Source organism: Lepisma saccharinum, chromosome 16, assembly GCF_977018435.1.
Source record: "Lepisma saccharinum chromosome 16, izLepSacc3.1, whole genome shotgun sequence".
Taxonomy (NCBI): Eukaryota; Metazoa; Arthropoda; class Insecta; order Zygentoma; family Lepismatidae; genus Lepisma; species Lepisma saccharinum.
In genome coordinates, this window is record NC_139244.1 from 1,516,602 (window position 1) to 1,531,311 (window position 14,710).

At 37.2% G+C, this 14,710-nt stretch overlaps 1 protein-coding gene across 1 annotated transcript; it reads left to right on the top strand.

The window, feature by feature from the left end:
• Nucleotides 1–2,023: 2,023 nt before the first annotated feature.
• On the top strand, nucleotides 2,024–5,230 carry LOC145999842 (uncharacterized). Its single transcript, XM_083137109.1, has 2 exons — nucleotides 2,024–2,284; nucleotides 4,221–5,230. The coding sequence occupies exon 2, from the start codon at nucleotides 4,227–4,229 to the stop codon at nucleotides 5,043–5,045; it is 819 nt and encodes a 272-aa protein (XP_082993235.1). The 5' UTR covers nucleotides 2,024–2,284; nucleotides 4,221–4,226; the 3' UTR covers nucleotides 5,046–5,230.
• The last annotated feature ends 9,480 nt before the right edge of the window (nucleotides 5,231–14,710 follow it).

A 14,710-nucleotide genomic window follows, 5' to 3' on the forward strand; every position in this document is an offset into this window, starting at 1 on the left:
TCCGACCCAAAAAAAGTGTAAGGGTTGCGCTACCACGAGTGTACAGTGGAACCACAGGCAAAAGAGCTGGAGCAGACCCGCGACTCCTGTGCATCATACTCCCGCATGGAGGGGAGGTGCAAAGTGGAGGAGGCTTCCTTATGGCCAGATTTGAACCTATGGAGGGGAAGGTGCGCGAAGGACTTTCGCCGAAGGTTCTTTTCCTTGTGATCGCTCTTTAAAAGGGCGTGCTGAGAGAACAGTACTTTGGAAACAATGATGCACCCTCCGTGGCGTAGAGGTTAGCGTAATGCGCTAAGAACCTTCATTGAGCCATGTATATCGGTTAGCCCCATCATCACATCTTCAGTTCACGCCCATCCTCTTCGTCGTGATTAATCTAAGGAGTGCGAAAGCGACGTCAAAAAAGTGAAATAGAAAGATACTCGGGAACAGGTGGCCTTACATCGTGAAGATTAAATATGGATTTATTTTTCAGCAGGTGAAATAAACCAAACACTGCATGTCTCACTCTTCTCTATCGTTTGTTTTTCATCTCTTTCTCCCTCTTATTTGTTCTGTCCAACATTACTTTATTCCCTATTCTTTCGATTTGTTAATTTCGACCTTTTACCTTCCGGTGCGCTCGCGTTCCTCCTTCTTGGTCGTTATTAATTTCCTTTTCATTCTTCATTCCCTCTTTTCTTCCTTGTTCTATACGTTATTCTCCTATCTTTTCCTTTCCCTTTTGCTTGTATTTATGCTTTCACATTGTTTTCCCTACCTGATATTTCTCTTCTGCTACCTTCGACTTATAATGTCTCATCTTTCTCCTCTAGCTACCTTCCTATCTTCATTTCCTTTCACATTTACTCTATATTTACGTTCTTTCTTTCTTTCCATATGCCCCTTCTCTTTTTTACTAGCTCCCCTGTCTGACTTCCGTGGCGGAGCCTGGCATGGATGTTCTTTGTGTCCCTTCATCAATTTCATCATATCATCACTCATCCTCATCTTCGCTATTAGCCACAAGTGACAGAAAAGCGAAGTAAAATAAACCAAATCAATAAACAACTATTTTCCCGCAGCTATGCTGAGTCCAGATCAATTTATACATGAAAACATTGACATTATAGAAGAAATGGATATGAATTCTTGTATGAAGCTTGAAATCTGATTGTATGTTGATAGTTGCATTCCTATAACCAGTGACATAAATTTCACACTGATTTAAAACATGTCTTCGGATTGTCACAAAGCTACCACTAGTCTACGGTTAAAGAACGAAATAAGAAATGGAGTTTATGTAATTAGCGTATCGTTTACAGTGGATGCACAAGTATTGCCAGGCAAATTGTCCATAAGCATTTTAAGAGATTTTTCTCTTGCGTTTTGATTCAATTCTTGAAGCTCTCATTGCTTAAAACAAAGATAACAAGTTTGGTGGCGGACAATTTGATTGGTAGTGCTTATGGATCCCACTCTAAATAAAATACAATAAAACCTCGTTAATATGGACTAATGCGGGGATAAGTTGACCGGTTTAGCGAAAGTCCGGATTAACTTAAATAACCTAAAAGAACAGTAGAAAGCGCATTAAAACTCCGTTTATAGCAACAAAACACGTTTATTATGGTGTATTTAAAGGGCATAGGCCTAAATACACTATATAGTACAGTACAAAGTCTGCGGGAAACAGAATTTCATCAGTGGTTGACTGCCTTTTCTTTGGGAAGATCTCTTGTTGACTTCTAGCCACATTTAAAAACTTGCATTCTGTTTTTTGACTTGCATTTTGCCTGTCCGGATTAAGCAAAGTCCGGCTTATCGGGGTCCGGATTAACGAGGTTTTACTGTATGTTTGTTTGTTGCACTCTAAATCTTTAATAATAACCTGATAATCATTCGGAATGGAAACATTCAAATTTCTAAATAGGTATCTAATTTGGTGCTGAACTTTGATCGTGATCGGGATAAAGAACCTACCATGATCTGGCAACATTGTGATTAATTTTCGCTTACCTTTTTTTATTTCAACCCAAGCCGCAGCTTCGGCCCAATATGGCTGTTTCTAATATTCCTGTTTGTATATACTAATTACTAATGACCCGGTATATTTTACTTACTTTCCCACAACCCACAAAAGCAATGACGCAAAATCATAATGTTTCCGTCTCGGGCATTGAGAAAGTGGACTATATTTCCCTGTAAATCAGCACAGAAAAAGGTCTCTTCTTTTCAGAAGTCAAAATTCCGAATCATGAAGTCTGGCAAGATGATTTCAGCTTAGCAGCACCTCGAAGAAGTAAGTGCAATACACAATTTATTTTCTTACTATTTTAAGCTATAGATTATAATGATAAAAGTAATTCTTTGTTCTTCCAAAAAGGTTAGGTCGTGAGCAATAGTGCAATTCGCTATGGACCATAGATTTCATTTCAAGCACAAGCTAACTTTTCATCTTAATTAAATTAAACTTAAAAAGCTCATTTTGGTGTTAACTGGACCAGGATATTTTGTAACTGATGACACAAATATAGATCAACTTAACTTGATATGGGGAGTAAATGTGTGAATATGATATGGTTGTGTTGAAAGAGGTTTTTTTGAAAAATCGAAGTTAGTATAGCTACAAATAAATAAAAATAATCCAGTTTTGAGATCTGTTGGATGAAGTGTTGTGCAAATGTAGACTACATAAACAATAAGTCATTGTGTGCAATATTAATAATCCAGAACACATTATGTAAACAAAAGTTGTATATCCCTATGCAGCAACCTACATTCAATTAGATTTTCTTCAAAGAAATTTACGAGATGCTAATACAAATAGGTTTATTTGTGTCGGAAAATTCGTATATACTACAGAAATACTGGATAAAAAATCTAGAATTGGTGGGTGTAAATTGTGATTGTAAATACAGAATGGATTTATGGCCATTTTGGATCTAAATTCGCCCTTGCAGCCACACATGGAAAATTCTGGATAAACCCCTAATATAACCAATTTTGATTCTAGGTTCGTACAATAAATTAACGAACTTAAAAGGCAATTGAGTTTGACTTTATATCTGCTTTTTTTATAAACTTTGGATAGTTGGAATACTTTAAAAAATATGGTTTGGGTTATTTCTAGATTGTCTGCATGAACACTGGCGAATTATTAATTTTGATTTCACGTAGATGTTGAGTACTTATGTCCAGATCTCATACCTACCTCCTAGATGATGAAAACCAAGGTTTAATGTTAATGGCGATCTTAGGATATAATAATGCCAGTTTCTTGTTTGGGGTGTAATGTAAGGTGTGACCGACTCTCCTTTCGGAAGTCACCCAAATGTCAACTTCTCTTCTGGACTGCACTCTTGCATTTTATCTTATCACCAGTCATCAGTAGCTAGAACTGACCTCCAGGGGAGGGGGAGGGCTCACGGCTTAGCAGGGGGTGGCTTTGTAAACCAAGTTCATTTTTCGAAAGTTTAAGAGTATTAAATGAAGGTAAATTATGTGTGTTGGAGTCATTAAGTTAATGTAAAATATAAAATTTAGAAATATCATACAAATACTACAGGTTTTTTCTATATCTTCTAAAACATCTCTTGAAGTCCTAATGACTGCTACTGACACCATCCCTTAATACACACTCCATACTATTTTTGATGATAGAGATATTTATATCATACATGTTAAAATGTACAATATTCACCTCAATGATAGTGCCTACCGTACGTTCCACCCCCGGCCAAAGCAATAAAACTTGGGATCTGTTGACATTTGACGCAGATGCTGAAGGAATGTGGGTACTGACATCAACGTCACAGATTTCTGTCAAACGAGAGTCTGCAACATGGGCAGGGAAGGTACAGATAAAGAAGGCTCCCTATGAAAGAACTTTCTAAAGTCTAGAGAATCTTCTAAACACTTGCCGCTGCTTAGACTTCTGCTCATAAACAAGATGAACGAACGAAGTTGTGAACAAAATAATATATTCTGTCTACATTTTCACTCTTCACCTCAAACAAATTAGAGTACAAAATAGTTTTACCTAATGTCAAGGGAGCTGGCGGCAGTGCCGGGGGGGCTGGCGACCCTGTCAGGAGGGCTGAGCCCCCCCGGCCCCTTCCTGGCTACGGGCCTGCCAGTCATCTTCATCTTTGCGTTAGCCAAAAGTGGCAGAAAAGACAACGACGATAACTCTAATCAATCAATCAATCAATCAATGTCAGTCTCTTGTCTTTCAGACACCCATGGCGCTGAAACGAGCGTGCATCGTTGTCCTTCTCTTCTGCTCCGTGGCGGTGAGGACCCTGTCCGAGACCAACACCCAGCAGCTGATGAAGAACGAGATGTGCCTGCTGAAGAAACAGTTCCCGTCCCAGAACTGGCGCACCTGGTACACCATCGCGGGCGCCCTCCAGAACATGCTTTGCGACAACCCGACCCGCCCGACCATCATCCTCCTGGTTTCCCCTCCCAGCGGGCAGCAGACCGCCCGAGCCCTGGCCACCTGCCTCAGCCGGAGCGTCCGAAAGCTGATGGACCTCGACTGCGACTGCGGGAGGGACAACATCGTGGGCGGGGATTTCTCCTCTCTGGCGTCGGGGACGGATTTCTTCGAGGAGGTGCGCGGCGCCATGCAGAACGACGTCGCGGCGGTGGTGGAGGACGTGCAGGACGTCAACTTCAACGGCGCACTCATGTTCCTCACCATGAGCGGGCAGGCGGCGTCCCGGTACAAGGAGTCCGCCCTCGTGATGACCCTCTCCACCCAGGGGTACAGTGGCGGGCAGGCGGACACCCCCAAGGAGCTCGCCGACGAGTACCTGCGCAAGACGTGGGGGCAGACCCTGCAGTGCGACGTCCTCGGAGCCATCGTCGATCGGATCACGGAGTACGCCATCATCGTGATCCCCGAGGAACAACCCCACAAGCGCCGAGCGAACAAGAAGGAGGCCGCCCGCTGTCTCGGCTGCGAGACGGAGGAGAACTACGAAGAGGAGGGGGAGAAGAGGGGAAAGTCTTGCTCGAAAGGGGAAGAGAGGGGCAAGTGCAGCAGCAGTTTCTAATCCTCCACTGCGCACCCTAAAACCAAATAACCACTCTGTACCCCGTCTGAACTATATAAATAAACAGCCGGAACTCAACTGGTTTCCTTCATGATTATTACGGATCAGACTTATAGGCTCTAAAATCTCTTGCTAGAAAGACACGAAAAGGTACTGTAAAATAAAAAATGAAAACAAAATAGGCAGCGAACATGAATGTATTCTTTGTCATTTCCACATTTATTTATTAACTTTATTGTATACTCTCTTATTTTGTGGAGTGTAAAGGGTAGGCACTAGTGTTGGGGGATATATTGTCTAGACGATATACCGCGATATTGAAAAATATCGTCCAGGCGATAAGACGATATATCGTCACGATATTTTGGCGATATATATCGTGGTCACGATATGTATCGTCACGATATTTCGGCGATATATATCGTGGCCACGATATGTTTCGTCACGATATTTTATGAATTGAATGCTTGTTGTAATTTTACTTATGGTACGTGTCCCATGGTAAAGTATGAAGACGGTATGCCTACTTTTGTGTTGCTCAAGTCCTTCTTATTACGCTTCTTCTTCCTTATACACTCCACTTGTGAGGAAGTTTGTGCTGAAAGAAAGATGTGGGCGTGAACTATTTCTATTCAATGCATCATCTACCTCTCTCTCTCTCTCTCTCTCTCTCAGTATTTCCGTAAAATTTGCACTGTTGAACTATTTGCAGATCGGTAGATTCCGAACATGTACCACGTGATATGTGTATCTTGTCAACGATATAGCATCCATCCAGGTCCGGACTGGAACACAGGGCAAAATCCCGGTGCGCCCTCTCCTCTCTGCGCCCTTCCGAACACACACATTCGGTGCCTTTTTTTTCTACTGCTCACAATTGCTCACAGTTATAGTAGTGGTCACGATATATACGATATATAGTACGATATCACAGTATGTAAATTACTATAGTGGCCTTCATGTTTAAATGTTACGCGTTTCATACTTATTTTATTTTAAAAATACCTTCTCTATCAGTGGAGCAACCACAGGGGTGCAGGGAACATTGTCCCCCAACCTTTTGTGGAAAAGCAATTCTAGAGGGGGCAAGGGGGGTCAAACATCGAAGTAGAACAAAAAGTAAGACTATAGTAGAATCTAAGAGTAGCAGATCAAAATGATACTCAAGATGAAATTAGTTTTGCCCTATTTCTTTCATTTTTCTTCCAGACGGCCAGGGACACCTGCAGGGGGGGCCAATTGCCTCCCGTCGATTTCAAATTTTGTACAAATAAAGAAATGCATTTCGTAAAATTTTCTTGCTCGCTTCGCTCGTTATAGTCTGAAGTTCAGAGCAGTAGCTAGGGGGCGGCGAAAAGTCGGATCTGGTAGCTGCCGATCTAAATTTAAAAAAAAATGTACGAGAGGATCGCATTGCTCCCCTGTGAAATTATTTTAGCCCTATTAATTTAATATTGTTCTCAGTTTGCAAAAAAGTGTCTTCAAAAATACAGTTTTCAATTATTAGCTAATGTGAAATTGAACGTGTTGAAAATATAGCCTATTTCAAATCGTTTGTTCCGACACTATTGCATTAGACCCGACTTGTAGCTAACCTATTTTTGCGTGAATCACGATGATAATAACGTATTTGATGTTACTACTACTACTACTACTACTATTATTATTGGCACGTTTATCCTGGTGTCCCCCCGACACAAATTCGTGGTTGTGCCTCTGTTCTCTATTGTAATATGCCTTTCTTTCAGCTTTTACTGCAATAATAGGCCATTAATTACAATCAACGATTTCTTGGGGCGCCACCTACCTCTTAGCGGTCCCAGTACCAGGTTCAATTACTGTTCGTATGCAAAATGTCAATATTGTTCACGGATGGATATGTCACAAGTTTCGTCAACCATAACAGCAAAATATTCCAGACTTTTAATATCTGCTATCACCGAGCGCAAAACAGATATCCCTAATATATCAATGATCTCGTTCTGAATGTCATGTGAGAGCCATTTGTAGCCAGAACGTCCCATCCACTCTCCTAGTTCATGCACATCTTCTTTTGAAACTTTTTTTTAGTAAAAATGTTAACAATACTCATAATTATATACTTAGTATAGGGTCAATCCACAGCTGAAAAAAACTCAGCTATGTGAGAGAATGGAGGCCAGGAACTAGAACTGATGGAGGTCATCGGAATCGTGTTCAGCTGGGGTTTTCTTTAAGAGCATGATAAACTCAAGATCACACAGTACTGATGTCTACGCATTCATCCCCATAATATTCCCTCAGTCTCAGATGAATGTCAATTTGTAGCACATTTTCTGCGGTTATAAACTCGATCACGGCACGCTGCTTCAGGCGCTTCACCAACATTGAATGGTTACATGCTGACATTTTCCTCGCAATAGTTCAGCACCCCCTGGCGATAGAAGTTTGAAACCTTCAATGGAGAAGGTGGAAAGTCTTATAAGTGCAATGTATGGTTGCTCAAAATCCAAAATGCATTTACAAGGTAACAATGAAAATAAAAACATAGGAAGCGTTACTTTTCAGCACGCCCTCGTATATATACTTTATTGCGGAGCCATTTCAGGATTGTAATGTTGTTCATTGACATTCCAAATTACAGTTTGCAGAATTTCAACACAAAATGTTAATAAGAAATGAAATTAGACATGCCATATTTAATGCAAAATGTTGAATTTTTCACGAGTTTTGTATCTCCTAAACCAATTAAATCTCAAACTCAAAATTTTTACTGAAGTTATTTATCCTGAAGTACTGTATTGTGTACAAATTTCAGATTTTTAAACAACTGCCCACCAGAGATATTTAACCCTGAACTTGGAATTTTTTAACAAAAAGTACATGTTTATGACCCTGTAGAAAAACAAATATTAAAGTCTCAAGCTTCAAATAATTTTGACGTACTCTATTGGTACACAGGTACTTGCGCAAAAAAATTCAAGTGTCAAGCAAACTGCCTTCCCCCCCAAAAAAAATTTCCGAAAATGTCATTTTGAGCGATTAAAATACACAATTTTAACCTTAAAATTTATTATGAAGGAATAATATTTAGAAAATTACACAGAAATATAATTGTAGCCTATAATGTGTGATAACCGTCGCTGCGCTTAAACGTGCAGAACGATTATCAATGCAAATGAAATTGCGTAATTAACGATAACCGTTATATTTAAAAATAAATACAATACAGGCGCAGAAAATCTCACTACTTCCATCACCATTTTGGTACTTATTATTTTTCGTTGCTATGGTTACATCAATTTCATTTCTTGTATTTTATACAGCGTGATAAGATGATTATAACAATATCTATAAAACAAACATGCATAAGTTAAAAACAACATCAATAACATAAATAATATTAACTTTGAACATGGCAGTTTGAGAATAGGACAGTCTCAATCTCTCCCCTTCTCCTGGAAAAAAAATGAACATAACATTTTTTTTTACATAATATATAAGATTTGAGTCCTGCCTTTAATATACACTCGTCAGGATAACGAGAAAGTTCACTTGACATAATGAACCAATTCACAAATTTACAATACTCTTTTCACTAAAGTTCTGAAAATGTCATCTTAGTGTTCGAATTTACAGCTACTTATGCATCACTTCATGACAATTACATTAGTTTAAGCAATTCTTCTTTTTTCTCATCAGAACAATTAAATTTCTTGATATTTGACAAGTTCTGCCTTGTTGTTATCTTCTTTCCGTCCATAGACATCAAAATTGTATAATTGTTTTTCACAGCATCAACTATATAGGGTCCAAGCCATAATTCCATAAACTTATGAATTTTCTTGTTAATTGCACTACTATGTTCATGATTTTTCACTAAAACAATATCACCTGGGACTATCTTCAATTTATTTGCATCACACTCAATAGGTTTGGACTTATATCTTTCCTTAATACGTGCTTTGGCGATTAAACACTTGTGTTTCCAGGGCACAAACTTTAAATCATCTGGCCAGTTAATTTGATTGAGAATTGAATCTTTTAATTCGTGATGAAGGAAAAGTTCACTAGGTGTGAAACCTGTTATTTTCGAAACTGAATTATTAAGAAGTCCTGTTACATGATTCAAATATTTTACCCAGTCCTGATGATTTTGCGAAGTATATAATCGTAACAATCGTATTAACTCTTTGTTGTACCTTTCCACAGGATTTGCGAAAGGCGAATAAACTGACGTGGTGATATGTTTTATGTTACAGTCATCCATATATAACTTCCACTCTTGTGATTTAAATTGGGAACCGTTATCTGATAATATTACCTTACATGCTGGATAGTGGTAAAAATACTGGAGCTTGAATTTGTTAATTATTTCACGTGACGTTGCCTTCCTTAACGGATAAGCCATTAAAAATTTGGACATCGTGTCAACTATTGTTAATATGTAACTATATCCTTGTGATTTGGGTAACGGTCCAACAAGATCTATTGATAACATATCATGTGGAGTAGTAGAATATACATGCAATTCATCCTTACTAATTTTTGTGTGAGCTTGTTTAGTTTTTGCGCATGTTAGACAGTCGTTCAAATACTGCTTGATACTAACTTTCATTTTAGGCCAATAATATAAACTTCTGCACTTATTAAATAGTTTATAGTATCCAAAATGACCTTGTAAGTCATGTAATTTATGAAGAATTTTGGGTACAACAATAATAGGTACTACAAGTTTCCACTTGTCTTCTTTCAAATGTTTCAGGAATAATATATTATCTTGAATCGAATATTGCCTTTTTATATTCTTCGACAAATTCCCATTTTGTAACTTTTGTACAATGGCACTGCAATAAGAATCCGAATTTTGACTTTCTTGCCAAAATGTTACACTATCTTCGTCAAGAAAATCAAGACTTATGTTATTTACATATAGTTCCGATAGAGTTGGAAAACCTGTACTTAAATCAGGATATCTGCTAAAGCATCTGCAGCTTCATTAGATTTTCCCGGCACGTGATATACATTATAATCAAACATTTATAATTTCAAACTCCAACGATTTAATCGTGGATTCAAAGTTTTAGTAGATTCTAGCCAAGATAAAGATTGGTGATCGGTAAACAATTTCACCTTAGTTCCAGCTATGTAAATGTAGAATTTTTCAAAAGCAAATAATATCGCTAAGCATTCAATCTCGTGAGTATTGTATGATAACTCATTGCCTTTAAGAGATCTGCTAACGTATTGAATTATACGTGGTCCTTCTTCAGAATTTTCAGTTGTCTTGCCATAGAACAGCTCCTATTCCTTTCTTCGAACCGTCTGTGTTGACATTGAAAGGCTTCGTGAAATCTGGTTGATACAAAGCCTTTGGAGATATCAGTGACTTGCGGAGGTTTTCAAAAACTGAAGCATGAACATCATTCCATTGCCATTTTGATTCCTTTTTCAACAGATCATACAAAGGCTGTGCCATTTCAGCAAATCCTTCAATAAACTTTCGCCTCCAATTAGTTAATCCTAAGAACCTTCTCAAGGAGCGTTTGTTTGTTGGAATTGGAAAATTAATAATTGCTGAATTCTTTGCAGGATCAACCTTAATTTTATCACCGGACACTGTGTGTCCAAGGAAGCAGATTTCTTTGTAAGCAAACTTACATTTGGAAAATTTAATAGACATATTGACACCCTTTATCTTTTGTAAAACTAGTTCTAAATGTTGCATATGTTGAGACCAATCTTTGCTGAAAATTAGAATATCATCCAAATAACAAACAACAAAATTTCTGCAATCGGTGGAGAATATTTTATTCATCCTGTCCTGGAACACTGAGACTGCTGATCGAATCCCAAACGGAAGATAGCGGAAAAGATATTGTCTGCCTCTATAAGAAAAAGCTGTGTAAGGATATGAATCTTCAGTCAAAGGTATTTGAAAATAACCGCATGATAAATCAATTGAAGAAAAGTAAACACATCCTAGGAACCTCTGTAACATTTCGTTAATTGCTTCTACTCTCACTTGTGGAGAGATAACATGTTGATTAAGTTTCCTAAAATCGATCACAGGTCTCCAAAAACCTCCTTGCTTTGGCACTATATGTAGAGGGTTAAGATATGGTGAAGAATCTTGGTAAATAAATCCCCATTTCTCCCACTTGGAAAGCTCTTCTTCTAAAGGTAGTCTCCTTGATATTGGTATGGGATAAGGTGTGCTTGTAATAGGTGTTACAGTATCTAATTGAATCTTGTAAGGTTCAACAATTGCTTTTCTAGGTTTATCTGAAAATTGTACGTGATAATACGACAGAAGTTTGAATAAATCAGCTTTCTGCAAATTGTCTAAATTATCATTTCTAAAAACAGACTCATAAATGGACTTCTTAGCTGGCATATATTCTACATCATCGTTCAAAGTTGACGCATCACGTAACAATCTACATGAATAACTTTCATTATCATTTAATGTATCTTCGGAACAAAAGTTATACTTTGTATAATACTTCAAATATTCTGTAGAAGAACATTGCCAAGTTAAAACAGAGGAAATTTCCTTTCCTTTATCATTTAGCAAACTTACATTCCCTTCTTTAAAATCAATTACAGCTTTATATTTCCTCAAAAATGGAACCCCTAAAATGACATCGGCATTCAACTCTTTAAGAACAAAAAATTCCATAGAAAAGTATTCGTTCTTTATCTGCAGATTAATAATTTTACTGCCAACAACTTTACACTTCTTGGATCCAGCGAAACCGGTCAGTTGTACATCTTCCACGTTATCCAGTTTAATGTTGCCAATCAAAGATGATAGTTTACACCAAACGTCAAAATTTAGAACATTTGCCTGACTTCCAGAATCTATAATACAAACTACAGGTATTTGACAAATAATTCCATGAATAACTGGAACTTCAGTTAATGGAACCGGAATATCATAATCACTAACAGTCCATTCAGGTTCTTCTTCAAACCATTCCAATAAAAAATTCACTTGTAGTGTTCCGATATTAAGTCTTTATCATCACGTACATTCATAATTTCCTGTGTTTGAAATGAATTTCGTTTGTTCAAATTTGGCCTCTCTGAAAGAAAGCAGAGTGAACGAGGCACTTCCATCCGCTCCTTTAATTTAAATTTGTTGTTGATTGGTAAGATGTTCCAATACCAGATTGTCGTGTAAAGGTCCTTGATACATTTCCAGAAGGAGAATTTGATATTCCAGAAGTTGTAGATGCATCTTGTGGTTGTAATGAAGTCACATTAACAGGTTGACTGTAAGTAGGAGCGAGAGCAGGCTCACTTGTATACTGCGCTTGCCTATTGTAGAAAATCCTTCCATTCTGACTACTGTTAGGTAACTGATTATAATTCCTATTTGTAATGTCACCGGAAATACCAGAGTATGCATTATTTCTTTGGAATCTGAAATTATTTCTGTTATTATATGTAAATCCTGAATAGCCACGATTATTTCTACGTCCTCTAAAACTACCATTGCTACCTCTAAACTGTCCATATCTTTTATTAGCATTGCCAAATTCATTAGTAAAATGTACTTGAGCATCCATCGACGAAGTCTGAGTAGAAGATGAGCAAGTGTTTTTGGTGTGTTTAACATTAATTTGCTTGACACTAAATTTTGATTTCATACTGTCAGGATTCTTGTTGGGTTTAACCTTATTACTATTATCAGTTTCTTCCGGTAGGAAAATAAGTCCTCTTCTACTAGTTCGGACAACATCTAATTTTCTTAAGATAGTTGTTAACTGGTCCATAGAACGTATCTCATGACAAGTTACGTTATTAGCTATATTATTTGGTAACTGGCTAATAACTAATTGAATAACACCCAATTCGTTTGGGTTCTCAACTAAATTGCAATAATTTGAATATGTTTTCAACGCAAAGCTTTCTAAATCACCATGTACTGTAGGATCATACTTCCTGTTCCTTAATACTGATAACTGAGACTGTATTATTTCCGGACTTGCAAATTGTTTCATGAATTCCCTTTGAAAATGATCATATGAAGAAAACATACGTTTTTGAGTTCTATACCAGTACGCAGCTCTGTTGGTGAAACACTGCTGAATACTCTGTAGCCTTTTGTTAATTGGAATTCCCAAAAGATCAAGCATAGAATTAAGATGTTCTAGATATTCTCGAGCCGATTGGTCTTCTATTTTCCCAGAAAATTTGGGTAAATGAGACAGTTCATTTATCTTTACATATCTGTTTCCTCTATCCCCAACAGTAATTACAGGTAAAGACGTTGGAGAAATACAACGATCAAACTGACTTTGTGGATTATCACAGTAATTGTTATTTGTATTTGACTCATTAACACAAATTTCAGCATTTGGACAACTTGTGCCAGTCATTAAATTTGCATTACGCCTTTCACCTTGAAACCATGGTCTGCAAGCTTCATTCTGCAAGGAAGAAATATGACGAAACCCACACGTTTCACCAGGGACATTACTATGATGAACGGCAGGGAGGTTAGGTTCTTGCGAGTATGTAAACATTTGATTTATGTAACTATTTTCACCATCAGCAGAACAACATTGTTGAACATTGGAATGTTTATCAATATTTGTAACGGTAGAATTCAATCTAGAAGTTGTCTGCATATTGTTAATCGCATAATTACTTGTATCCTTAAACTGTACACTATTAGGTGACATATTATTTCGATAATGTTCCTCATTGCAGGTTGGAATAAATCTTTTGTTTCGCTTCCAGCGAACACGATTTCGAACATGTGGTTCATCGAACGTTGTTTTCACATGGGTTGTTGAAGATTCATCAGATGAATAAGTAGATGAATTAGTCACCCCCGAGTCAACTGCATTCCTAGCCCTTTCACGTGATGTCTTAGTTTGAGAACTATTTTGTGCAAGGGGAGGTTTCAAATTTCCCTTTGTGTTACGTTGAAAATTTGCATAATTAGTTTGCAAAACATCAATACGAGATTCTATATGTTGAAACCTGTTATTACAATCAATAAGATACGTTCCAAAATGTACATTTTCTTTACCAGCAACTTCCAACAATGATAATCTATTATTAATATCAGTTATTTTGGATGAACATACTGTAATAGATTTATCGTATTCACTAATCAAATCTCTATTTATTAAAATTTGTTGTCCTTGAACGTCTTGTTCTGTTCGGATTTGAGAAATATTGCTATTTAAAATACTTCCCAAATGTTCATTTTTCTCGACACATTCAGAAGCTATTGAATCAAGTTGTGTTTTAACATCGGAAGTCAAGTTGTCTAATCTTTGATTAACAGTATTAATTTCTTGATGAACCAATTCAAATTTTGAAGTTAGGTTACTATAAATATCCAATTCCAATTGTTCAAACTGAGACTTAATATTCTCATTAAACTCTGCAAATTCTTGATTAGATTGCTGTAACTGTAATTTCATATCTTGGTTAGCAAAATCCATTCGGGTTTTTAGTTCTTCATTAGACTGTTCTAACTGCAATTTCATTTCAGCATTAGACTGTTCTGAGATTTCATTTCAGCATTAGACCGTTCTAACTGCGATTTCATTTCAGCATTAGACTGTTCTAACTGCGATTTCATTTCAGCATTAGACTGTTCTAACTGCGATCTCATTTTAGCATTAGACTGTTCTAACTGCGATTTCATAGACTGTTCTAGT

Bases quoted from the DNA above. Each gene is read 5' to 3' on its own strand.
- LOC145999842 (XM_083137109.1), top strand. From the start codon at position 4,227: ATGGCGCTGAAACGAGCGTGCATCGTTGTCCTTCTCTTCTGCTCCGTG.